This window comes from Bos javanicus, chromosome 20, assembly GCF_032452875.1.
Source record: "Bos javanicus breed banteng chromosome 20, ARS-OSU_banteng_1.0, whole genome shotgun sequence".
Taxonomy (NCBI): Eukaryota; Metazoa; Chordata; class Mammalia; order Artiodactyla; family Bovidae; genus Bos; species Bos javanicus.
This window is the reverse complement of record NC_083887.1, coordinates 10,233,394-10,260,051: the sequence shown is the minus strand read 5'-3', so window position 1 is coordinate 10,260,051 and position 26,658 is coordinate 10,233,394. Positions and strand designations below refer to the sequence as shown.

Below are 26,658 nucleotides of genomic sequence, written 5' to 3'. Positions count from 1 at the left end.
CCATCTGTATATGCTTTTGTACATTTTGAATTCTATACAGAGTGCAAGTATTACTTCTTTTTTTAAAGAAACAAAAATGGAAAATTGATGCTTTATCTTTAACCTGTGTTTTATTTTAAGAGATCATCTTGATTTTCTTCTGTAATAAACTTTTACAGTTTAACTCTCAATCCTTAATAGTATTATTCATTATATTTGAGTTTAGCTTTCTCATAGAGGAAAAAACCCAAACATAAACCTTTATAACCACCTCCTAGTCTAACAGCACAATTTCAATAAGAAAGTTTTATTGATAATTGAATAATTTATGTGACATCAGCAGAGAGATGTCAAGAGTGATTGTGCAGTGGCCATTCTTGTTAAGAACTGTGATCTTTGACCCAATGCTCAATCCATTTCAGTATCTGATTGATATTATCCTCTAGATCTTCTGGTTTATTGCTCGGCAGTTGATGCACTATTTCTTCCTTGTAGGATGCTAAGGCTTCTTCATGAAGAACTTGAAAAATTTCACACTGAATATTATCTTTTAGTTTCTTCTCATTATAACCCCTAGAAGGCAAAGAGGAGATAATCTGAATGGCATTAACTAGAGTTTTAGGAACAAATTAGAAATTGGACACTTCAGAATCTATACACTTTTTGAACACATGAAGAATCGCACAAAAATACTTCTTAGTTTCTTTACCTAGAAATAGGTTGGCATTCCTCCCCCTACAATCTGTCAGCCATTCAATAAGTAGCAAACATCTACTTACCTCAAGCCAGATGCCCAGCTATGAGATTAAGCAGTCTATAGTTATGGTTCTAAATTTTAAAAGTTAGAGGAATTAAGATATAGACAGATAAAACAAATAAATGGCATATAATAAAATGCACATGATAAAGAATATCATATACTAATTGGGTACTAGATCACACAGATGTATCTGTAGTTTACCAGTTCCAAAGACACTGAAAAAATTAACTTGTATAATCTTTAGGAAGATGTAAATTAGCCAGCTAGTTAGTGAAATGAGTAAGGAAAATTCAGACTCAATTCAATTTTGTAACAATCAAAATTAGATTGAACTACTCAAAAGGTGATTAACTTTATGGAAAGATAGCCCACAGACTGGGAGAAAGTTTTTGCAAATCTTATATCTGATAAGGGACTTATATCTAAAATACATAAAGAAATCTTACAACTTTATAAAAAAGGCCAAATAATCCAATTAAAAATTGGGCAAAAGGTCTAAATAGATATTTTCCCAAAAGATATACAAATGGCCCATAAGCACATGAAAACGCACTCAGTATCATTAGCCATCAAGGAAAAGCAAATGAAAAGTACATTGTGATACTACTTCATATCCACTAGGATGGCTACAATCAAAAAGATAATAACAAGGATGTGAAAATACTGGAGGCTTCATACACTACTCTTTGGAATGTAAAGTGGTGCAGTCACTATGGAAAATGTCTGACAGTTTCTCAAAAGTTATACATAGCTATTTAACATGGGACCCAGAAATCCTATTCCTAGAGAAACTTCAATACCCAAGATAAATGAATAAATGCATAATGTTCACAGAAAAACACATGCATGAATGTTCACAGCAGCATTATTCATAATTGCCAAAAAGTTGAAACAACCCAAATGTCTATAATCTGATAAACAGATAAATAAAATATGGTATATCCATATAATGGAATATTATTTGGCAATGAAAAGAAGTACCAGTACATGCTACATCACAGATGAACCTTGAAAACATTATGCTAAATAAAAGAAGCCAGACACAAAAGATCACATTTTATATGATTTCATTTATATAAAAAGTCCTAAATAGGCAAATCCAGAGATAGAAAGTAAATTACTGGTTGCCTGGGACTGGGGACTAAGGGGAGATGGGCAGTGACTGCTAATGGGTATGGGTTTTTTTAAGGGGGGTTGGTGAACATTTTTAAAAATTGGTTATAATAATGGATATACAACTCTGTGAATACACTGAAAACCACTGAAGTGTATGCTTCAAATGGGCTGTACAATTCATATGGTATGTGAATTTATTTCAATAAGGTTTTTTTCTTTAAATAGGTGATTACTCATTAAAAAAAAAGGTGATTAATTTTTTCAATGGCTAAAAACAAGACTGCTTTTCTCATACTTTAATCTTTATTTACATAAAATTTTAATTTTTAATAAAAATGTTAAATGGTTTTTGAGAAAAGGCATATGTACCATATTGTCTCTATTACTTCTCTGTTCAAATATTTTTAATGGCTTTTTCTGCCTCAAGAAAGATGATGAAAGCTTCAGGTATTATTCCCACCTAACTTTCCCTGTACATTTCATACTATACTTTTTTGTGCAAGGATTGACTTCCTTTGTAGCTCAGATGGTAAAGAATCTGCCTGCAATGTGGGAGACTCAGGTTTGATCCCTGGGTTGGGAAGATCCCCTGGAGAAGGAAATGTCAACCCCCTCCTGTCTTCTTCTCTGGAGAATTTCATGGACAGAGGGAGCCTGGCAGGCTACAGTCCATGAGGTTGCAAAGAGTGTGACTCACACACACACACAGACACACAATTCAACGGTGTTTAGTCAGAGTTGACTATGATCACTGAGAACACAAATTCTGAACCTGACCTTAGTTAGGCAAACTTCTGGAATTTTCCTTCCAGAAACTTCTTTCTAAATTCCTTTAAAATTCCCCCTTTGCCACAGCTTGAATCAAAAGACAGTGGGGAAATGTTTTCCATAAAACTTTGCTTTTTTGGTTATTCTAGATTAAGCCTGATGCTCTCTTGGAAAGGATGAACTCAAATATGTTGTGAAATGTTAATTTATCTTGTTAGTTTTTCATAAGTTTTCTCATTTCTGATGTGAGGATGATTTAAGTGGGTAATTTTCATTCCATAGCAAAGAATATGCTATTGTCTTGGCTGTTTTCCTAGACAAGCTTTACATTAGGGAAAAAGCATGACTGAATAGTTGCTATATAGTACATTTTACTGAATCAGACTGTCAGTTAGGTCAGAATCTACTGCTTGTGTTTTACAAATGCATCTTTTTCTCTTAGGTTCAGAATGTTGGTACTATACAGACTTGGTTTATAATGAGAACAAAATATAAAGCAGTCACATTTTCAAATAGAACCTTTTTGATGTTAGTAGTTGCCAACTTCAGGAATCTGAAAAAAGTTTATATAATACTTTAAGAATGTAAAAAAAAAAAAAAGAATGTAATGTTTTTCCTTTCTTACCTATTTTCAAGTCTTTTGTACAAAATACTGTTATCTGTTTTCAGGACAAATACTATATGAAACCAGCGTTCAGGGAAGAAATCACAACCATGGTAATCAACAATAACTCCACCTTCACTCATTTGGTTTTCTAGCTCATCAACTACCTGTAAGAAAGGGAAAAAATAAAGATGAATACTCTTTTATTTTTTTTTTTTGTTTTGTTTTTTTTTTTGAATACTCTTTTAAAAACTGAGGTCAAAAAAAAAATAATAATAAAATAAATAAGCTAAAAAAAAAATGATCACCTCAGTATTCAATCAATTAAAAAAAAAAAAACCTAAGGTCAACTTTCCTATTAAATTTTTTAAATGTATACTTTAAAAAATTGTACTTACTCTATCTTCATCTAAAATGGGACAGTCATACTCTTCATCATAGCCATCATATAACTGCCCTAAAAGAGATTTACATTGGAGTATTAAAGTAGTCTTTTCTTGGTAACTTTCAGTAATTTTCTATTACTTTTTTAGAGATAAGAGAGGGCACTAATACACAGTGTCACATGGACACCAAATATAATGAGCAATGCTGATAAGTTAGAATTTTGTCTAAAAGGAAATTTGGGTAACAGTGTATCTGCAACTGCTTTAGCTATTGATGGTTTCAAAACTGAAACCATCAACAGAGAACCAACTTCAGCATTTGTGGTCCTAAACACTCACATACATTAACAGCAGATTAAGTTCCAAACTTATTAGGCCAAGGATATGAAACTTATTAAAAGCAATAACTGGCGCTTGATTCCACGAATGAACCCTTTGTCACCGAGGTCACATTCACGGGGTTTGGGGAAGGAAAGTCAGTATACACATGCTCCTGAACGTCTAGATTTCCAGCATCCCCAAAAGCCAAGGGTTAAATTTCAGAAGGTAAAACAAGAATGATGCGGGCAGGCATAAAGAAGGCAAATTTAAATCTAACATAAAAACTTTCCAGTAAATTCGTTCTCTTTCAAATGAAGTGTGTCGTAAGGAGGTGAGATATACCAATCCCACCCTCACCCTGAACCCCTGGGAGGCATGTCCTCACGAGGCAGACTTAGATCATCCTTTTAGCCATCTCAAAACGCATGCTATAGTCTTCTCCCTCTTCCCCCTAACAATGTGGCACAGGTTGAAATGAGCTTAAAATGGACATAAGTTCTGAAGTGACAGAAGGGTAGTCCCTGAGGGTTAGTGGAAGGCAGAGGCAATTTTAACTGTCTTGCCTGGAAATCGGCCTGTGGACCGATTCTGAGCACATGAACCACTTCTCTAGCATCCTAGTGTGACCTCGGACTTCCTGGGTTACTGTTCAGCTACCAGAAACTTTACCTGCTAAAAAGTTAAACTGTCTTGGTGTGGGGAAAACTGGTTAACTATATAGAAAATAATCTAAACCCTTACTTTACACCACAAGTTCTAGGTGGATTAAAAAGTTAATTACTACATTCCAAAGATAACTAATGGAAAACTAAACTTTACAAAGGAATGATTCATTTGAGTTTGTGAAAAAAATAACTGATTCAAATAAAAAAACAGTAACCTAATAATAAGAAAACAATTCACACATAATGGAAAAGATAATTAATAAACAATACATGAAAAAAATGTTGGACTTTCCCAGCTACTAAAGAGATGCAAATTTAAATGAGCCTTTTTATAACTGTTATATTATGTACTTAGTAAATTGACTCTGAAAATGTGTAATTAGTTTTTAGAGTCAACAGTGCATTTTAGTATACATCTTAGATTCATACAATTCAAATATGCTTTTAAAGCTTAAGTTCAATACAAGATAAAAATGTATATATAGCAGCGGTTCTCAGGCACAGAATTTAGGAGACTGGAGCAAGCTTTTTCCCTAGCACATTGTGAATAGTATGTTATGAGCCATGCCAGTGGAACGTTTCCTTCTGACCTAAATGCCTTTTTTTATTGGATTTTATTACAGTGAACAGCTTTAGAAGGTATAATATTGCTAGTAGAAAAGAAGACTTAAAATGTTAATAACCTGTATTTTCTTGAAGTCTTTAAGAGCTAAATGAGCCCCTTTTCTCCTAATAGAGCTCCAAGATCATCTAATGAAAATAATATTGTCCATAAACTATCTGGAGCATCATCAGCCTAAGAACCACTGTTCATGGTTATTCAGTGTCTTCTGGCCTCACAGGAAGAGGTAATGGTATGATGGATTTCTCACTGTCCTTGGATCGTGCTTTCCTCATATTGTAAAGAGTCCTCATCCGGCTCCCCATTGCGCGCTGAATAAATAGTACTCCTGACTATTGTGTCCATGCTGTAGCCTAGCCGCTTGTACATGTTGACAGCAACTGGGTTAGACACTCTTACAAAGAGATCAACTAAAAATCCCCCCTTTCTTTCTGAAACCTCCTCTAATAACTCCATAAGTTTAGCAGCCAAACCACGGCACCAAAATTCCAGGGCAACGACAGAGCTGTGATGTGCCCATGCCGTTCTTCCCTTGCCACTGAGCCTTCTGCTTTGCCCATGGTATAACCCATTAACTCTCCACCAGGGGCCTCTGCAATGAAGAAGTACTCCAGCCAGTGGGCGAGGTACTCTAAGTAAAAAGGAATCCCATAAGTTTCTCTAAGTGGATCCAAGTTAAATGTTGTTGAAGCAAAACAGGTCGTCACACGGCTGCACCCACGGGAACCGGATTACCGCAATACCACAACCGCCCTGGAAATCTGTAATTTTTTCAAGAAAAATGTCCTGTCCAGAGATTTCTTTGACCTCTGAATTTCTAACCAGAAAAAAGTATAAAAGATGCTTTAAAATACTCAACAACAGTGAATTAGTTAAATCTTGTTTACTAACTGGCTGAAGTATGTAATTAAACTTAAGTAAATTAGGTTGTTAAATTTCTCCATTATTTTTACATTACTTTCTATATATACATATGTGTGTGTATATATATACATATATATATCACAATGCCACAAAATGAAGAATACCTACCGCTGATTTTGTACTATGTGGGAATCTGGAGTAGATAAATGTTCCTTCATATTTTAAGTCCAGACTAGAATATGTTGTCTAAAATACAACTATAGCAGTATTAACTTTATTATTAAAAGTCTTTATGTATTGCAATGCTGAAATGCAGGATTTCTTAAAATCATGTTAATACATTTTAATAAAATAGTGTAATACAAGCTTTCAAACATTCATTTCAAAAAACATTTATCTAACACCATGTCCAGTAATTACAGAGGAAATGAAGATATAATAGTGAACAAATTGAACACCAAGACCAACTTAGTCCTTCCCTTCAACAGTTTACAGTAACATGAGAGATGATAGACAAGTAACCTGGAAATTGTAATATTTAATGCTGTGGATCATGGTGCTTTGAGCAATAAGATGGGCATCTTTTAGGTGAGGAACATAAGCAGGATATTTGGGGAAGCTTCCTGGAGGAGGTAACTTCTAAGTAGAAACTTGAAGCTAAGGAAAAAAAGGTAGGTAAGATGATCCTTCGTTCCCAGGTGGCTCAATATGTAAAGAATCAGCCTGCCAATGCAGGAGACTCAGGAGACACAGGTTCAATCCCTGGGTTGGGAAGATCACTTGGAGTAGGAAACGGCAACTAGTATTCTAGTATCTAGTATTCTTGCCTGGAAAATCCTATGGACAGAGGATCCTGGTGGGCTCCAGTCCGCAGGGTCACAAAAGAGTCAGACACGACTCAGCAACTAAACAACAATGAGATACTGAGATTCAGCACTAATGGTCTTGAGGATGGTTCAGTGGTACCAGGGACACAGCATCAGTGGTCTTATGAATGGAATAGGGGTTTCAAACGGATTTTTTAAACTATCAAGATTAGAAGCCAAGTGCATCTGGCTAGCATGTGAATGCATTTGTATGTGTGGTGGGACAGGAATCAGGAGTGGACAAGCAGTCAGGGAGGACTACAGAGCACCTAAACATTCATTTGGAAATGTCCAGGACTATCCAGATGGTTACATCTAGTAGATGTCTATAAATTGGGCTAAGTTTTAATTATTAATCTAAGAGTCACCAGCAAAAATAACTGACCAGTCTGAGTCAATGAGATCACTAGATGGAAAGGCAGGATTACAAGATCACAGAGGAAAAGACATATATGGTGGGAAAGCAAGAATCAGATGAAAGCATTGGGATAGCAGTGCTGGTGAGAGGACAAGGAATAAGTTAGTTTCAAAGTCTTCTAGTGGTAGGTTATTAAAGTGAGGGGAAAAATGAGATACACAAAGGTTAGAGTGGGGATGGCAAGCTTTTTCTATAAAGGGCCAGACAGTAAATATTTCAGAATTTACACCCTACTCTTTAGCTAGTGGCTCCTACAAAACCAGGAGCAGCCTGCCAACCCTTGGGTTAGAAACACACCAAGATTTTAAGTGTTGTGGGCCAGATATTTGAAATGCATCTAACGTCTAGATCCATGAGCATGCTGGGGTTAGGGACAGGGGCTGAAGATTGATAAACTAGTGGCAGAACAATTAAGGATGCTGATAACAAGTATAATTAAATGACTGCACATGGGACAGGACAGTGAGGAATGCAGGCTGAATGAAGAGGGATAAGGAAAGCAGTCTTGGTCCCTCCACAGTCAGGACTCTCTCTAGTTTTATTAAGCTTAAATCCCCACCTAATTTTTCCTGCTTTAGTTCTAAGCAACATAGATGGTCTCTTACAAATAATACAGAAACTTAACATGATTACCAGGATGGCAATAAACTCCATTTAGGCACATTCATTTAAAACCAGTTTTGTTTTGGTCTCATGACTTACAGCAGGTTTCTAAACCTGAAATCCTACTGACATTTTGAGCTTGGCCACTTGCTCCTTGGAAGAAAAGCTGTGACCAGCCTAGACAGCCCATTAAAAAGCAGAGACATTACTTTGCCAACAAAGGTCCATCTAGTCAAAGCTCTGATTTTCCAGTATTCATATACAGATGTGAGAGTTGGACTATAAAGAAAGCTAAGCGCCGAAGAATTGATGCTTTTGAAGTGTGGTGTTGGAGAAGACTCTTGGAGAGTCCCTTGGACTGCAAGGAGATCCAACCAGTCAATCCTAAAGGAAATCAGTCCTGAATATTCATTGGAAGGACGGACGCTGAAGCTGAAATTCCAACACTTTGGCCACCTGATGCAAAGAACTGATTCACTGGAAAAGACCCTGATGCTGGGAAAGATTGAAGGCGGGGGAAGGGAACGACAGAAGTTGAGATGGTTGGATGGTACCACAGACTCAATGGACAAGAGTTTGAGTAAGCTTCCAGAGCTGGTGATGGACAGGAAAGCCTGGGGTGCTGCAGTCCATGGGGTCGCAAAGAATCGGACATGACGAGTGACTGAACTGAATTCATTATGAAGACAGAGGACTGTCCTGTGAATTTCAGGATGTTCAGCAGAATCCTTGGCATCGACCCATTAGAGATCAGAAGAAAACCTCCCACTCCAGTTGTGACAAGCAAAAATGTCTCGGAATATCCCCCGAAGGACAAAATCACCCCATTGAGAAACAGTGCTTTGTAGAAGACTGAGTGGTTTCCCTTAAAACATATTACCATTTGGGAAAAAATGAGGCAGCTGAATGTCTCAGACTATCTCCTAGTTAGATTTTCAGGTATATTCAAATGGCATCTGTGGGGGCAAAAAATCTGATACATTTTGAAAAATCTAATAAAGCACATCATCTAACATGTTAAATCAGACCAGAATCCTTTATCTGGCATAATAGGAGGAAAAATGCCCCATTTATAAGGAAGATTCCATCTCATTAAATAACTCATCAATAAAATACAAACAGAATGGTCAAGACCATGCACCATCAAGGCACACAACTAAAATGGTTTGTGTGTAAAGCAGACTCAAGAGGAGAGTGTCTTACTGTGGATTATCCTTGGTTCTGGTGTTACTGTTGCTCTCAATGCTATTCATGACAGATTATTTCATTAAGTTTAGGAACATAAAATTGAGTGGGTGAGAACTGGAAGACATGACTGAAATTGACTACTGTATGTAACTCTGAGAGGAGGAAATGGCAACCCACTCCAGTCTTCATGCTGGACAGAAGAGCCACCATGGACAAAAGAGACTGGCGGGCTACAGTCTATTGGGTCACAAAAGAGTCAGACATGACTTAGCGACAAGCACACGGGTGACTCTGAAATAGTAAAGTTGCACAGGCAAAGGAACAAACCAGATTTCATATGGGTATAAAATGCAGAATGACAAGCTATACACAGTAGCAAATAAAGACCTAAGTTTTATCAACTATAATTTGAACACCAAACCTGGATTAAAAATATAAGCATGATACTAGCTTATAGTATCAAGAATATGATGAGCAAAGATACATAACTGACCTGCAAAAAGGGAAGCTGGGAAAAAACTTAAAATTTTTAAGTAGTGAGATACTGAGAGACACACCAAGGATCCTTAAATATAAGCAAAGGAATAGAAAAATAGGACCTAAGAAAAACCCTGGCAATTGAAAAAGGTAAATCTAAATGGATAAGTGTTTGTCACTCAGTCGTGTCTGACTTTTTGCAACTCTATGGACTGAAGCCGGGCAGGCTCCTCTGTCCATGGCATTCTCCAGACAAAAACACTGGAGTGGGTAGCCATTCCCTTCTCCAGGGGATCTTCCCGACCCAGAGATCAAACCCAGGTCTCCTGCACTGCAGGCAGATTCTTTACCATCTGAGCTGCCAGGGAAGCCCAAATGGATAAGGTTCACTATAAATAAAAATCCTGACCAAGTGGTCTCTCTAAAAAGCAGACATGGTTATCAATCTGAATTCTTTCAGCAATCTGAAAGAATGGCCCCTAAGAGTGACTCAACACCAGAGATCATACTATGATCTAAACATGTGAAAACACTAGAAGTGACTCTAATGGTTAAGGAGTAGACTGCAGCAACTTCAAGTTTTTCCAACTGCTATTTCTGTTGGTGATGAGGTGGAAAACTGCAATTATAAAAAAAAAAAACTAAGAACATAATTGCCAAAGTACCAACAATTAAATGCACGAATTGCAACTTTATTTTTTACACTTAAAGGCTGACGAGAAACCATTACTAATCCTATTAAAGAAAATCTAACACAACAGCTCAATCGAAAAGTATGGTAAGCATATTTACTCATTAAATACTATTTTTTCTAGAACACAACATGGAAACATCTAGCATGCATGTTTAATCTCAGTACAATAGAGTCAAAACCAAGTATACATGTTACATGCGTCAAGGCTAGATTACAAATTATCATAGTCATCATCGTCGTCATCATCGTCATCATCATCATCGTGCTTTCTTTTCAATGCATTTGATGCTTCATTGGCAGTATTTTGTGATGACACCATGTTAGTGGTAATAAGAATATTTTTGGACCCAATTAATGATGGATTAATTAGAACATTCTGAACTGCTGATGTTGCAGGAATTGAAGCTTTTACAGCTGGGGACTGTGAAGTGGGCATCTGTACTGTGAACCTTTGCCCTGTGAGGGACACTGGAGTCCCTACTTTAGTTGAAACGGACATGGCTTGTGGGGTTGGTGTGCCAAGCGTGGGAGTACTTGGTCTGCTAGTAACTGAACCAACACTTAACCGTGGAACTGTTATTCTTCCTGCAGAAGTAGATGCCTTTTTTTGTAAAGACTTAAGTCTATAATTTGGAGCAGTCAAGCAATACCTATCAGGTGGCAATCTAGGACCTGAGTAAGGCTTGATCAATGGCAAAGGGGTTTGATTTCTTTGCCTTGCAATATCTAATAAAAAATCTCTTGGTGGAGGAGAGGTAAAAGACTGGTCAGCACGACACTGGATTGCCAATCGCACATCATCTGCATCGACAGTAGCTTTCTTAGCATGACTTGAATAAATTTTTGCATCATCTAGAATTGTGGTCACATATCGGAAGGCAAACTCCAACATCTGATTTATAACTCTTGGCTCATATTCTGTAATCCCCATATCCTTCAGGATTTGTGCCATCATCTGTGCATCTTTCGGCATGCTCTTGGGAGAAGCCATCTTGCCAGACTCCATGATATCCGGTGATCAAACTTTAGATCATTTGAAAAAAATATGTACATTAGATCAAATGTGAAATAGTTACTTTAGTAGCAACTGTCAGGAACTTAAAATTTTTTAAATACAAGTTTTTAAAAATAGAAATTAAAAAATGTTACATCTTTTCAATTTTAATGAGGCACATTTAAGGTTCCTTTACTTAAATTTATCGAGTTTCTACCCATTAGAGAATATAAAAAGATGAAGACACAAATAATGGAAGTGATCCAAGACTGGGAAAAACCAGGGTAAAATAGGTAAAAACATATACTTTAAAAACATGTGCAGATGCTTGCAGGCATGCATCTATCAAACTAATCTAAGACCGTAGTACAGCCATATCCTACTGCCTGAGTTCAAAATTCTGTCCTTCCAGTAAGCTCACAGACTATCTTTCTCTCTATACATATATGCTTAGCACAACTCAAAATACTCTTCCTCATATTCAAACAGTCCTATCTTCATGGAAGCTGTTCCAGTTATTACTGTCCACAAAAACTGCTAGCCAATTGCAGAGGGGACGCAGCAGTCAAAATAACCAGGACACAGCATGAGACAATATGTTCTATTTCTATGTCCCCAACAGAGCATAAATTCCTTCATGGAAAATTTTCTCTTCTTTCTCACAAATAAATACAGTGCTAATACTTCATTATTTATTTCTCACTTTTTAAATAAACAAACCTAACACCAAAGTGTCCCTTACCTTCTCGAGCTAAATCACCCACATTAACGTATTTCAGTCCTGATCTTGATGCAAGTTCTTTGCCTAATGTAGTTTTTCCAACCCCTGGTGTACCTGTAAGACAAGCCACAGAAAAATACTGTTCATGAAATACTCATTAGACTTTAGCCACTGATCTGCCCTTAAGGTTCTCAACAACTGAAATGAAGAGTTTCCTAATTAGCAATCCTATATGAACACACACCATAACCTAATGAACTACCCAAAGCCTGCTGGATATCAGAATTTCACCCAGTGTATCTGATTTTACCAGAGCAAGTGGGGCTTGGGAGAATCTGATGCCAATCACAGACTGTTTGCCATCATGGAAATTCCCAGAATAAAATTAGCCACCTCAAATAAACTGCCACCATTTATTTGTTTTAACGTGTATACATATATACACATTGCGTGCATATATATCAATATATATACATACATTTCCTTCTCCTACATAAGTGGCAATACTATACATTGTTCTTCACCTTCCCTTTTTCATATTGCTTCAAGATAATCATACTCTAATTTTCAGCTGTTCAGATTTAATGCCGCCAAAATTATAAAATCTGGTCATTATAATTAAAGATAAAAGGAATAAATTCAGGTCAACCTGTAAGGAAAATAATATTTTACCTCCAGTCCACTATAATACACCAAGTTTGAATCCTAAACTCACCATGTTTTCAATAAAATGCTCATTTATATTTTTGACGATATGGTTTAATATTAAAAAATTAAGATACTGTCTGACACAAATAAGTAAGATGTTGTAAAACATTCCTCTTAAAGAGCAGGCTAAATGTTAATTTGTTGACGTTAATCTGCTGCTCTCAGAAACAGTCAAGACTTATGTGCTGCCAGTATGCTTGTTTTGTTGAAAGATACAACTGCTTTGTTTCCACAAAGAGCGCCTCAATTTTGTATTGCAACAGCATCTACACCCATTAGATTTTGACATGAATGTCCCGTGATGCTATTACCTACTACAATTTAACAGTTAAGACATTTTCAGAGTTAAACAAATTAGAAATAATATTCTTGAAGTCACTATGCGGCATTTTAGGGCCCCTCATATATAACAGGCGCCTTGAGCATGGATCCAAAGACCCAGAAGAAACCCCACAATCATCCCGGGAATCTTACAGCACCTCTGGACGAGAAACGACCAGAGATCTCAGTCGATGCCTTCTGTTCTTAAAATTTAAAAAGCCCCTGAAGCAACCTCCGCCAGCGTTTATGACAAATGAATCATCCACAGCACAAACATCCGACTCCTTTCACCTGACTCTCAGATACAAAGGAAAAATGAGAGGCAGCTCAAGAAGCCTCAAGACCTAATAATGGCATCCATCATTAACAGATCTACTAAGGGTCAGATACTGCTTTATGCTATTTAGCTAACAACCCAAAGACAACCCTACCCAAGTAAAGCAACAGCCATTTTACAAACAAAAACGTGATTAAGAAAGATTAGGCAGCTTGCCAGAAAAGTGAGCTGGATCTATCTACCTCTCTCCGCCTCACAGAGAAGGCCACCTCTCGCCAACAGAATTAACGTTCGTCGTCCCCTCCCCCCGCCTCCCGCAAAACCGCCGCGAGGGCCGGGTCGACGCCCTGACGACAACCCCGCCACAGGACCCTCGCCGAACCTCCCCACAGAACACTAAAGGAACCCTTCGGGCCAGGCCCCAGAGCACTCGGCGTCCCAGGCCAGCCGAGCCCCTCGACAGCACCCCACCGCGCGCCCTGACCCGTGAGCAGGATGTTCGGAAGCAACATGGTCCTCGCCGCGCTGGCTCCGCACGCCTCTGCACACGCGCTCTACACACTCCTGGGAGGGGCCGGCAGGGGCGGGCAACGGCAAGCGCCAGCGGCCCGGGGTACTCGAGGCCTGGAGGGGCACTCGAGACCCACCTCCGTCGCCTCGTCACCCACAGTTGGTTACCCAGCCCTCGAGGACACGCTTGCATCGCAGGGTCCGAGATACCGGCAGCGGTCGGGCCGGCGCTTCGAGTCAGGCAATGCGCTGGATGCCTAAGACAGTCGCTCCTTAGGCGGCCCCGCCCTCCGGACTGGGTCGCGGAAGCGCCGACAGATCAGGAAGGTCCCCGAGGGGCGGGGCCTCTGAGAGGCTTCCGCGCTGAGCTCGGGCAGGGCCGGGTGGATTGCCTTCCATCTGGAGCAGAGCCTGGGCTCCACCGCTCCCCTCCGCCCGCGAGGGGATGCAGCTACCCGAAAGTAAGGCTGTCGTTGCTGCGGCTGTGGTGTATATATGTCCTCGAGACGCGAATCCATGTCTGCCTTCACGCCTCCCGGCCTCTCGTGGCTCCTCCTCCTGAACTGCCCATCCCATCTGGGGGTGAGAGGGTGGGGTGCTGAGCTCTGGCCTGGAGCAGAGGCACGGGAGTTCGTCTCGGCTCTCGCCTGACTAGCAGCCTGACCTTGGACAAATATTTCAGCTTAGTTATCTCCAGTGCAGTGTGTAGGGTGGTGGTGGGTGTGCTAGAAATACTCTTCAAGGTCTCTTCTGCCGCTGACATCTCTTTTCAGGAACCTGGTATCCTCAAGGACAGTTGCCTATTTTTAAAAGGAGGTAACTGTCAGCCTTGTTTTCAAAGAGCAACTAGAATTCTGACTAGAACAACAGTCTGTCTCTCTTATTTCGACCTGCCAACTATGTTCACTCAAAGAGGTGCTTTTTTCCACCTGTGTACCTCTTTGAAACTGCAAAGATGTTCCCAGTTGTGAAAAATTTGTGAGTGTGTATGATTTGCTTTCTAGTGTGTGGAAGTGTTTACACATAAATTACGTGTGTCTCCAAACTATAAAGCTCAGTTTACAGGTTTTTGACTTTAAAGAACTTTCCTTCTGGCAAACTTAAAATTGCTGAGTTCGTCAGTTTATGTAAACATTGAAGAACTATGAAATTCAGAAGAGTGTTGCCAAAAAAATGTCTTGATGACGTATTCAAAAAAGAACAAACCGTTACAGAAAAACTTCATAGTAAAATATAAAGTCTTTGTCTAAAGTCAGTGATAAGTCTGAATTCATTGTATGGTGCTTTTTTGGTTGTTTGAAATTTGGGGGAATTTTTTGAAATTTAAAGTGTGGGGGAAAAAAATTGATGTATTTTATTTATTTTTGGCTGCCCTGGGTCTTCCTTGCTGCTTGCAGGCTTTCTCTAGTTGCGGTGAGTAGGAGCTACGCTCTGGTGGCAGTGTGTGGACTTCTGGTTGGGTACTCCCCGCCTTTAGTGTGTGTGAGCCCAGTAGTTGCGGTGCAGGGGCTTAGTTGCTCTGGTATGGGGGCTCTTTCCAGACCAGGAGTGGAACTGATGTCCCCTCCATTGCAGGGCACAGTTCTTAACCACTGGACTACCAGGGAGGCCCTGAAGTGTGGAAAATTTTAATTTTCAGTATAAAAACTGCACAAAGAGAATAGTTTAATTTTTCTTAACAAAACAGAAGTACACAAATGTCTGGTTTTTCTGTGTTACCTAATGTATTACTGAGTTCATGTGAAAACTGTATCTCTGTAGATAATTGACAGTTATAGTCATTAAAAATAAAATTCACTTTACCATTTTGATTTCTTACTGCATGTATATTTACAGTATTCTCTTTCACTAGTTCTTGAGCCTTTATTATGTTGTTGATTTTACCAATACATATTACTGTACTTCTGTTTTACAATTTTCTGAATTTGAGATTTTTTTTCTTTTTTTGCCCCTAGGTGAATTATACTTTAATGTACTACAGGTTGTATACTACGGATGGGAACTATTGAAGTTTATAATGTCAAAAACTTTTTTTAGACCAAAGGTATCTTCCACAAAGGTATGATACACTAAAATGGCCATGTGATAGTTGCCCAAAAGGAGTTATAAATTTTTGAATATGTTCCTAATGACTTGTTACTGCAATCAAAGTAATGGTGCCCAGTACTTATTATAATTAGTGATCTAAAGACTCTAATAATTGTGAAACAACTGTGCACTGAAAACACAACCTTAATTTTTTTTAATTCATTTATTTATTTTAATTGGAGGCTAATTACTTTACAATATTTTAGTGGTTTTTGCCATACACTGACATGAATCAGCCATGGATGTACATGTGTCCCCCATCCCGAACCCCCTCCCACCTCCCTCCCCATCCCCTCCCCGGGGTTGTCCCAGTACACCAGCTTTGAGTGCCCTATTTCACACATTGAACTTGGACTGGTGATCTTTTTCACATACGGTAATATACATATATCAATGCTGTTCTCTCAGATCATCCCACCCTCTCCTTCTCCCACAGAGTCCAAAAGTCTGTTCTTTATATCTGTGTCTCTTTTGCTGTCTCACATATAGGGTCATCGTTACCATCTTTCTAAATTCCATATATATGCATTAATATACTGTATTGGTGTTTTTCTTTCTGACTTACTTCACTCTGTGTAATAGGCTCCAGTTTCATTCACCTCATTAGAACTGATTCAAATGTATTCTAATAGCTTAGTAATATTCTACTGTATATATATGTACCAGAGTTTTCTTATCCATTCATCTGCCAATGGACATCTAAGTTGCTTCCATGTCCTAGCTATTGTAAACAGTGCTGTGATGAACATTGGGAATGAAAGAGCAATCAGAGATAAATATGTTGTATGTGGTATTATAACTTGAAAAGCCCCACCTCTTAGAAATTATGTGGTTCCGTGTACCAGTTCTCAGTACAGCTGGTGGATGGGTAGGATGGGTGTCAGACAGTGTACTGGAAGTTATCCATTTTCCTAGTGGTGGATCTGATTGTCCTCTGACTGTAAGTAGATTATTTAACTTTGCTGTTTCTTTTTTTAAGGAAAAATTCACATTTATGTAAGAAATAAAACTTTAAAATTTATGAGTAATATGCATATTGAAGTTGCTAGATGAGAATTGCTATTAAGAGTTTTACTACTACTCATATTTTCATGTACTCTATTTTTATAAAGGAAAGGGGCCAAAATTGTAGTACCAGTGATAGTCTTTTAAAGAGGAGGAAATGAGAGGGGTAGCTATGACTGAAATTGTTTTCCCCAGAGGTCTTCCTTCCTTTACCCTCTACTGATCATAATCCTAACCTCTGCCTTTATAAGAGGAATGAAGTGTGATTTTGCATTCATAAAATACCTGTAAGCTCTAACTCCCTTCTCCTGAGCCTACTTGCAGTGCCAATCTCTGTTTGTTTGTTTTTTTCTTTCCTTCCCAGCAAGAAGCATTGTGTAGTAAGTGGTTCACAACTGTGGCTGAGCATTCTTCAAGGAAAATATATCTTTGTTCCCCCTTGTTAGCCAGGCAGGGAATTCCAAAAGTCAGGCACTGAACTAGATTTTTCTAGATTTATACTGTTGGAATGTGAAGAAAAAGTTCACTTTTAAAAATAAAATTATTAAATATTTTTAATAATTAAAAAATTAAGTATTTTTAATACTCCTAAATATTTTTAGGTTAAAATATTTTGTTTTTGCATTTTTCACTGTGTATCATTATGAAGGATTTTAAAGAAAAATAAATGATGGAGGGGAACAGAGAGGTCAGGAGTTTCTATAGACCAGAGGACCGTGAAGTAGAACTCACTGACTTTCCTGCTCTATTAACCTAGTACTCATTTTCCTGAACAAATCTGACAGATCATCCTCTCTGGAAAGCCTGCTTCCCTTTCAGAAACATACTAGTTGCTTCGTGAGCTGAAGAAAAATATAATCAAGTCATACATACGGATTATTCATAGCATCAGTATTCTTAGACCTTATCCTCACAAGTCTTAAGGTTGATAGGGATTACTTCAATGTATGAAATGGTTCTTAGTTTGTGAATATATTAATCTGGTCAAGGCAGAAGTGTTCCTTTTCTTACTGCTCTACGTGGTTGCCTTTTTCTTTATTCTGTTTTACTTCTTTTTTGATAGGTGATTTTAATTTTTGTGTTTCAAAGCTACAAATGAGTTTTAAAAGAATCAGCCTCATCTTTACCCTGAAAGTGAAAGTCACTCAGTTGTATCCAACTCTTTGCAACCCCATGGACTGTAGCCACCAGGCTCCTCTGTCCGTGGGATTCGCCAGGCAAAAATACTGAAGTGGATTGTCATTTCCTTCTCCAGGGTTCTTCCAACCCAGGGATTGAACCTGGGTCTCCTGCATTGCAGGCAGATTCTTTACTGTCTGAGCTACCAGGGAAGCCACCAATCTTTACCCTGGAAAGATTATTTATAAAAATAATTGTTTGTACTCTGTATTCATCTATATGGCATTTATCATTGCCATGGTCAAGTAGATAAGCATGCATTTATACTTATTGTAAAGTAGAAGAATAACATACATAGAGTCAGTTTTATTTAAAGAATTTGTGAGATTTATTGTCAATGTTGCTAATACAAGAATTTTTAATAGAGTAGTTACATAGGGAATAGATGCAAAAAAATATAACTTTATTTATATGGTTTCTTTTTTTCAGGTAACAAACTGGGTAGACCCATCATTTGATGGTTTTTCAGAGACTACAAGCATTTCTGCTATTACTGCCACATCATTAAGTGTGAATAACTCAAGTCTTAGAAGAAAAAAGGTGCCTTCCACATTAGAAAGTAGCCGATTTCCGGCTAGCAAAGGAGGAAGCCTATCTTCCTCTAAACAGATCTGTGGTCTAGAAAATTCAAAAGAATATCTGTCAGAAAATGAACCATGGGTGGATAAATACAAACCAGAAACTCAGGTAATAATTAGCATACAAAGAAGTCTTCATAATTTAGTTTCAGGAAGGAGAGGGATGTGCATTTTTGTTATTATTCATAAAAACCTTTTTGCCTAAATGAATTAGAAAAAAATAATAACTTCTAAGTTTTTTTATATTTCCAGTCTCGAATTTTCCCAGCAGTTATTCTGAAGATATATCATTGGTTATTTGTCTTTGATTTAATTTAACCCTTTGATTTAGTTTCATTTAATCAACCCCTAACATTGACTTAATCTGTTTAATTTTTTGTAAAGTCCCTCCCTATTTATTACCTTAATAAAATATATTTCAGGATTTTAAAATATTTTATAATTTCAGATGTGCTTCAGATATTCATATGTTGCGGTCAGTTTAACAATAGAATTTTTCCATATGAATATGAAGAATTACAATCAAAAAGACTTTTTTATTATGTTACTCATTTGCTAGTTTTTTCATTACAAATGTGTACAATAGTCTGTGCGATGTATCAGAAATTTTTGAGTTAAAGTGTTTTTATTTTAAACTTGAAAATTTTAGCATGAACTTGCTGTGCATAAAAAGAAAATTGAAGAAGTTGAAACCTGGTTAAAAGCTGAAGTCTTAGAAAGGCAGCCAAAACAGGTAACTAAATAAGAAATGTTTTTGTTGTTGTTTTTTTAAGCAGTTTTTATTTGTTTATTTTTGTTTCTTTGTTTATTAGTGTTTTTTTGGGCCATGCTGAGTCTTTGTTGCTGTGTGGGAGTTTCTCTAGTTGCAGCGAGCAGGGCTGCTCTCTAGTTGTGGTGAGAGGGCTTCTCATTGGAGTGCCTGCTCTTGTTGCAGAGCACAGGCTATGTATAGGGCGTGTGGGCTTCAGACCTCAGTAGTGGTGGCTCCCGGGCTTAGAGCACAAGCTCGGTCGTGGTGGTGCATGGGCTTAGCTGCTCTGAAGCATATGGGATCTTCCTGACCCAGGGATCAAATCTGTGTCTCCTGCATTGGCAGGTGGATTCTTTACCACTGAGCCACCAGGGAAACCCCAAGGAATGTTTAGAAATACTTGACCTTAGATGTTTCTCTGCCTTACAGTTGGTTGTAGGAAGTTAAAAAGTTTCATGCTGATGGACATCTAGGTTGCTTCCATGTCCTGGCTATTATAAACATGCATACTTTGTACTCATGAGTCCATCTCATCTGTGGTAGAAAGCTGTCTGACCTTACTACTTCTGCCTCATTAAAAGACTCAAGAGACTTTGAGTTTTCTCCTTTACTTTATCTCTTTTTCCCTCTTATGTCTAAAGCATAGTAAACCATTTGGGTGCTAATATATTTAGCATATCAGATTATCTCACACTCAAGCAAGTAGGCAAATTACATACTAGTTTTTTACTAAATATAACCTAAAATAATCATTTATTTTACCCTGTAAAATGTTTTTTCTTTCACCTCGTAATTTCATAATTGCCCTTGACTCCCAAGCTAGAATATTCTTCCTCTCTTTCTTTTTAAACTTTTAAAATTTTTAGATTCTGCAAACATAAAAATAGAATAGTAATTGAATATTCACAAACCTGTAATATAGCCATCGTTTTCCCCCATGAGTATTTTAACATAAAATGTAAACATTTGACATTTAATTCCCTAACATGATCTCGTGATCCATTCATATTCACATTTTCCCAGTTGTCCTCAAAATGTCTTTTATATCTGGTTTGTTACAACCAGTGCATGATCAAGGACCATCCATTATATTTGATTATTATATCTGTTAGGGCTTTAAAATCTAGAACAGTTCCCTTCACTTTTCTCTTTCTCTCTACGACATTGACTTACTGAAGAGACCAGGGTCTTTTTATCCTGTTGTTTGATCGGTAGATTAAGGAGGTGATAGTCAAAACTCTTCATTGTAATTTCCTCTTGCATTTGGCACATAATCTATTGGAAGATGCTTTGGCAGCATATAGGATTTTCTGACAGTCTTTCACCTAAGAGATTTAGTGTTCATTTTCAGTCCTTGTCTGGTTAGTAATTTTGTTAAGATTGTGAAATGGTGAATTTTCTACTTCTATTATTGTTATTTCTATAATTGTTAGCTGGCATTTTTCTATAAAAACAGATTTCCTCATTACTAACTGGGTTTGCTTAGTTATTAATACCTTTAAATACATTTCCAACTGGAAAGACAGGATAAATTACTTTGAGATGAAGAGTTGGTATTTTCATTACCTCCAGTGGTAAACAGGTCCTTTTTTGAATCAAGATTCTTTCTGACTGGTTTGTCAATCTAATCTTTGGTGTAGAGTTAAGATAATGTACTCAAAATGAATCTTCATTTTCAGCATTGGTATTCCTCTACTGGCTCATAGAAATCACTTGTTTCTCTGAGTACCAATTCTTGGGTACTTTCTCAGAAAGCTTTTTCTCATTGTGTTGTTTGGTCATCTCAACTAAATAGTCTTTATTTTTCAGTGACCACTGTGTTTTATCACTTAACAGTACCTTTTTTTTTTTTTTTTTTTTTTAGTATAAGCATTATTGTGTCTTAAACCTACACAAGTGTTAACACAAGTGTTATTGTTATTGTTTTACCAGTAGGATGACTTAGCTGTGTGTGCATGCATATAGGTATTAGCGAAAGTATTTCCTCTACAGTTTGAAAAGCTTCTTCCCTCTAGGAAGTTGTACTTTAACCAGCCATATACTCTTTATTATACAAAACTTTCAATGTCAGTAATTATAAGACATTTTGATTTTAAAAATCCTGGATAATTTCTAGATTTCTATATGGAAAAGCTAAAAAATTGTTTTTTCACTGAGTTTAATTTTGGAGGCCAACTTCTTTCCTTCAAAATATAGTAAATCTATTACAATGTAAGCATTGGGGGGATTAAAAAAATATTTAGTGTTCCGATAGGAGACTAGCTCCCAATTCTGTTGCTAGAAGCAAAACCTGGTGTGGCTGTATCATGTGTCAGAAAACATATGCAACTTTGTTCCATAAGAAAAATGCAGGGCTGCCTGTGTTTGAGCTTCCTCTTCTTTTGAAAAGAAGTAGTTTCCTTAGAAGTAATCAGTTCTCATTAACAGCATTAGTTATGTTCTGTTAAAGTCCCTGCAAGCAAAGAATTAGCAAGTCCTGAACCATTGCTCCTATGGGAAATGCAAGATTGGTTCCTTCAAAACCTAATGATGAAAGAAAACGAAAAACCTAATGTTGCTCTGGTCACATTTTCATCACTTCCCCATCAATACATAACCTTGTTTTGTATGTTTCTGTGTAAAGATACCTTATTTATTTCAGTTCAATTCAGTCACTCAGTCGTGGCCGACTCTTTGCGACCCCATGAATCACAGCACGCCAGGCCTCCCTGTCCATCACCGACTCCCGGAGTTTACTCAAACTCATGTCCATTGTGTCAGTGATGCCATCCAACCATCTCATCCTGTGTCGTCCCCTTCTCCTCCTGCCCTCAATCTTTCCCAGCATCAGGGTCTTTTCCAATGAGTCAGCTCTTCGCATCAGATGACCAAAGTATTGGAGTTTCAGCTTCAGCATCAGTCCTTTCAATGAACACATAGGACTGATCTCCTTTAGGATGGATGGTTGGATGGACTGGTTGGATCTCCTTGCAGTCCAAGGGACTCTCAGGAGTCTTCTCCAACACCACAGTTCAAAAGCATCAGTTCTTCGGCGCTCAGTTTTCTTTACAATCCAGCTCTCACATCCATACATGACCACTGGAAAATTTTATTTATTTACTTATTTTTTGGCGTGTGGGATCTTAGTTCCCTGCCCAGGGATCCAACCAGCATCCATCCCCCTGCAGTGGATACACAGAGTCTTATCTACTCGACTGCCAGGGAAGTCCTCAAGATACCTTATTTAATATGTATTATTAGATCATTAACATTAAACTCATGGCCTGTAGAACTATCACTCATAAGGTCTTCCATTTTAAAAAATAGAACAGGGGAATCCCCTGGTGGTCCACTAAGTTAAGACTTAGTGTTTTCACTGCCAGTGTCCAGGTTCAGTCACTGGTGGGGAAACTAAAATTCAATAAGCTGCATGGCATGGCAAAAAAAAAAAATAGAATTAAATAAAATGAATAGTGTAACTGGCTCTTCTCTGGGTACAAGTACACATGCCCTTGTTCACCATAGTTAATAAAGGTAAACAAGCAAGCAAGGATCACAGCCCACCGTTACATGTGGGATATCTTCCCCTGATAATTTTTCAGTTTTAAACTTTTAAAACTTTTTTTTTCAATGTGTGAGGAAATGTTACTGAGACCTATAACCTTTAGTCTGTCTTTAGAGTCCTGTCTCTGGTAAATACATTTCTTAGTATACATTTCTTAAAAAACCTGATATCCAAACTGAGGTCATTCCATAAGACTATTATACTTGTATAATATTGAACTATATAATCCAAAGAGAGGTTGATATTAAGATTGAATTTTCTAAGTTCAGGTAACCTCTAAAAATACTTGTATCAGACATGACCTCTTTAATCTAGCTGAAGGTGTTTTAATTTGGCTGCTGAATAGTCCTTGGGAGGAACATAGTGCAAGAATTGTGGATACAGTCACCATTTAGGACAGTATGGAGATGGCTTAAAAATTTAGGAATAAAACTACCGTTGTTCAGTTGCTCAGTCGTGTCCAACTCTACCATATGACCATATGGTTTTATGGTCATATGGTACCATAAAACTACCATATGACCCAACAGTCCCACTACTAGGCATATACCCTGAGAAAACCATAATTGAGAAAGACACATGTACCCCATTGTTCATCACAGCACTATTTACAATAGCTATGACATAGAAGCAGCCCAGATGGCCATTGACAGATGAATGGATAAAGAAGCTGTGGAACACATATACAGTGGACTATTCAGTTCAGTTCAGTCGCTCAGTCATGTCCGACTCTTTGCAACCCCATGAATCGCAGCACACCAGGCCTCCCTGTCCATCACCAACTCCCGGAGTTCACTCAAACTCACGTCCGTCGAGTTGGTGATGCCATCCAGCCATCTCATCCTCTGTCATCCCCTTTTCCTCCTGCCCCCAATCCCTCCCAGCATCAGAGTCTTTTCCAATGAGTAAGCTCTTTGCATGAGGTGGCATTCCTTCCAACTCAGCCATAAAAACGGACGTGTTTGAATCATTCCTATTCTCATGAGGTGAATGAACTAGAGCCTATTATACACAGTGAAGTAAGTCAGAGAAAAATACCACATGGTAATGCGTGTTTATAGAATCTAGAGAGACGGTACTGATGGACCTATCTGAGGGACAGCAGTGGAGATGCAAACAGAACAGACTTGTGAGCACAGCAGGGGAAGAAGAACATGGGGCTAATTGAGAGAATAGCATTGAAATATAAACAGTACCACACATAAAATCAGATAGCCAGTGGAAATTTGCTCTGCGGCATAAGGAGTTCAAATCCCGTGCTCTGAAACAACCTAGAAGGATAGAAGGTGCTGGGAGGTGGGATGGAGGTGCAACAGGGAGGGGGCATGTGTGTACCTATGGCTGATTCACATCATATATGGCAGAAACCAACAGAATATTGTCAAGCAATTGTCCTCTAATTAAAAAAAATTTTTATAAAGATACTAAGAAAAAATGGAAGTCCCCCCGCCCCCCAAAAATTGAATGAGAAATTATCAGAAGCTGTGCTTAGAAGTTCAGGAAATAAGATACTTTTATCTATAGCTGGTTTAGTCCAGCTAACATTGTGCAATTAATTCTGCTTTTATGACTAAATATTTCTAGAGATAATATTTAAGAAGAATATTAAAACAATATTCTAACATTCCAATGATTTTGATTTTTTATTGATGTTTATATTTGGTTTTAGGGTGGATCTATTTTATTAATAACAGGACCTCCTGGATGTGGAAAAACAACAACTATAAAAATACTAGCAAAAGAGCATGGTATTCAAGTACAAGAGTGGATTAATCCAGTTTTACCAGAATTCCAAAAAGATGATTTCAAGGAGATATTGAATCCTGGTAAGGTTTGTTGTGAAGGTAGTGGAAATAGTGGGAAAGTCTGTGTTTACAGAAGATTTGAAACAAGCCCCTCAGACCCTACTTGGATATGTTTTTGAGAGGAAGGTATGTATTGCGGCTCCTGTACTTGATCGGCATCTGCCCACTACCAGCTGCTTCACAGTCAGAGGAGCAATCACATGAAACTTTATGGGTGCATTTAGGTTCAGAGAGAAGTAACTTTAGGAGAAGGAAGGAGAGGGTCCCTCCAGTAAAAGAGGTGGTGCTCAGTCGCCCAGTCACGTCTGACTCAGTGCAACCCCATGGACTGTAGCCCGCCAGGAGCCGCCAGGCTCCTCTGTCCATGGGGATTCTCCAGATAAGAATACTGGAATGGGTTGCCATGTTGTCCTCCAGGGGATCTTCCTGACCCAGGGATTGAACCCAGGTCTCCTGCATTGCAGGCAGATTCTTCACCATCTAAGCCACCAGGGAAAATACTGTGTAATGTAATATAATGTAATACAACTTCACATATATGCTTATGAACTCCAGCATGATCATTTTTAACTTGCATAGCTTTCCTATTGCTGCTTTAGAGTAACTAGGCTAGGCATATACAAATCACCTAGGCCATTTTGAAGTGCAAGAGTTTCTGTAGAAGGACAATTATATTAGTATTTTAATGTGGGGTATTCTTTAAAATGCTATTTTTAGGTTCTGTAACATCTGTGCATATGCATACTCTTTTGCTGCTACTCCTGTAATTCTTACTACTTTCTAGTAGTAATGTTACTTTTGACAATCTGAAAGTCTTTATTAACAATCTTCTGCATAAAATATTACTTCTTGTAGTCCTAATAAGTTTACTAATCAGTCATTCTGTTTTTGTCATTAAAACTTATTAAGGTAAAACTTACTGAAAATAGCTCATTTATGATCACACACTTACTGGGAGAGTCTTCATTGTGCAGACAAAGTCATAAATATTTGTACCACTTTTATGATTTTTATACTAACAGCTGTGTTCTGAAATCAAGTTAACTCCATATTACATTTCTTGGTACAGAAGCATTATAGTGTTATTCATAGTGAGTTTGTCTTTTGAAATGAATATTCTGTTTTAAATTTGAACAGTTTTAAATTAAAAAACAGTCTACAGTATTGTGTGCTACTTTATGTATATGTAAATATATTTAGTAATATTCATGTATGTTATGTACTGCTGCTGCTAAGTCGCTTCAGTCGTGTCCGACTCTGTGCGACCCCATGGACTGCAGCCTACCAGGCTCCTCCATCCGTGGGATTTTCCAGGCAAGAGTACCGGAGTGGGTTGCCATTGCCTTCTCCGATGTTATGTACATATATGTAATATTGATATATACATAGTTTGTGGAAAGTAAGTGTTAAGTATGTTTCTTTTCAGAATCAAGCTTCCATATATTTCCCTACCAGTCTCAGATAGCAGTTTTTAAAGAGTTTCTACTAAGAGCAACAAAATATAACCAACTACAAATGCTTGGAGATGATCTGAGAACTGATAAGAAGATAATTCTAGTTGAAGTAAGAATAACTTTTGAGATTCTGCTGTAACTATTGAATAAACAATTGCAAGATATATCTTATGTGAGAGTGACATTAACTCTGTCCATGGTACTAGTAGTGGTAAAATATAAAGTCTTTGTGTAATAGAATAAACTTGCATTAAACTTGGATAGAGTAACTATAGGTTGCATGTGTATATATATTATAGGTTAGTGAACTTTAAAAATTTAATGGCCTAAATGTAGAGAGGCAAAAAAATAATTGGAAAATGATGTCTTAGAATATTATAACTTGCAGTGAC

The 26,658-nt window shown here is 37.7% G+C and overlaps 3 protein-coding genes and 1 pseudogene across 5 annotated transcripts in view; 1 reads left to right on the top strand and 3 right to left on the bottom strand.

The window, feature by feature from the left end:
- Nucleotides 1-91: 91 nt before the first annotated feature.
- On the bottom strand, nucleotides 92-13,924 carry AK6 (adenylate kinase 6). Of its 2 annotated transcripts, XM_061393358.1 has the most exons (5): nucleotides 13,837-13,924; nucleotides 12,068-12,160; nucleotides 3,626-3,684; nucleotides 3,249-3,394; nucleotides 92-552 (listed from the first exon to the last, which is right to left on the bottom strand). In XM_061393358.1, exons 1-5 carry the CDS (start codon nucleotides 13,862-13,864, stop codon nucleotides 360-362), a joined length of 519 nt encoding a protein of 172 aa, XP_061249342.1. In that variant the 5' UTR covers nucleotides 13,865-13,924; the 3' UTR covers nucleotides 92-359. The 2 variants fall into 2 exon arrangements, with proteins under 2 accessions (XP_061249342.1, XP_061249344.1); XM_061393360.1 differs by lacking the exon at nucleotides 12,068-12,160 and having other exon boundaries at nucleotides 13,837-13,919.
- LOC133233391 (N-alpha-acetyltransferase 20-like) lies at nucleotides 4,809-6,151 on the bottom strand (annotated as a pseudogene).
- Nucleotides 10,309-12,157, bottom strand: TAF9 (TATA-box binding protein associated factor 9). The gene is made up of 2 exons (XM_061393356.1): nucleotides 12,068-12,157; nucleotides 10,309-11,354 (listed from the first exon to the last, which is right to left on the bottom strand). The coding sequence occupies exon 2, from the start codon at nucleotides 11,335-11,337 to the stop codon at nucleotides 10,543-10,545; it is 795 nt and encodes a 264-aa protein (XP_061249340.1). The 5' UTR covers nucleotides 11,338-11,354; nucleotides 12,068-12,157; the 3' UTR covers nucleotides 10,309-10,542.
- A 317-nt stretch (nucleotides 13,925-14,241) lies between the features above and the next one.
- The window catches only part of RAD17 (RAD17 checkpoint clamp loader component), a 33,947-nt gene continuing 21,530 nt past the window's right edge, over nucleotides 14,242-26,658 (top strand). Inside the window, exons 1-6 of one of the 2 annotated variants that reach the window (XM_061393348.1) lie at nucleotides 14,242-14,323; nucleotides 15,818-15,921; nucleotides 18,564-18,821; nucleotides 19,362-19,445; nucleotides 24,677-24,833; nucleotides 26,239-26,375. In XM_061393348.1, the coding sequence (XP_061249332.1) occupies nucleotides 14,308-14,323; nucleotides 15,818-15,921; nucleotides 18,564-18,821; nucleotides 19,362-19,445; nucleotides 24,677-24,833; nucleotides 26,239-26,375 (756 nt within the window). In that variant the 5' untranslated portion in view covers nucleotides 14,242-14,307. Of the gene's footprint in view, nucleotides 14,324-14,426; nucleotides 14,679-15,817; nucleotides 15,922-18,563; nucleotides 18,822-19,361; nucleotides 19,446-24,676; nucleotides 24,834-26,238; nucleotides 26,376-26,658 lie in introns of those variants that run through there. The other variant, XM_061393349.1, reaches the window with a different exon arrangement.

Excerpts from the sequence above, each read along its gene's own strand:
- TAF9 (XM_061393356.1), bottom strand. The coding sequence starts at position 11,337 with ATGGAGTCTGGCAAGATGGCTTCTCCCAAGAGCATGCCGAAAGATGCA.
- AK6 (XM_061393358.1), bottom strand. The coding sequence starts at position 13,864 with ATGTTGCTTCCGAACATCCTGCTCACGG. Across the intron at positions 3,685-12,067 it reads GGGTGATTTAGCTCGAGAAG|GGCAGTTATATGATGGCTAT; the intron begins GTAAGGGACACT and ends AATCTCTTTTAG. Across the intron at positions 553-3,248 it reads TACAAAAGACTTGAAAATAG|GGGTTATAATGAGAAGAAAC; the intron begins GTAAGAAAGGAA and ends TTTGCCTTCTAG.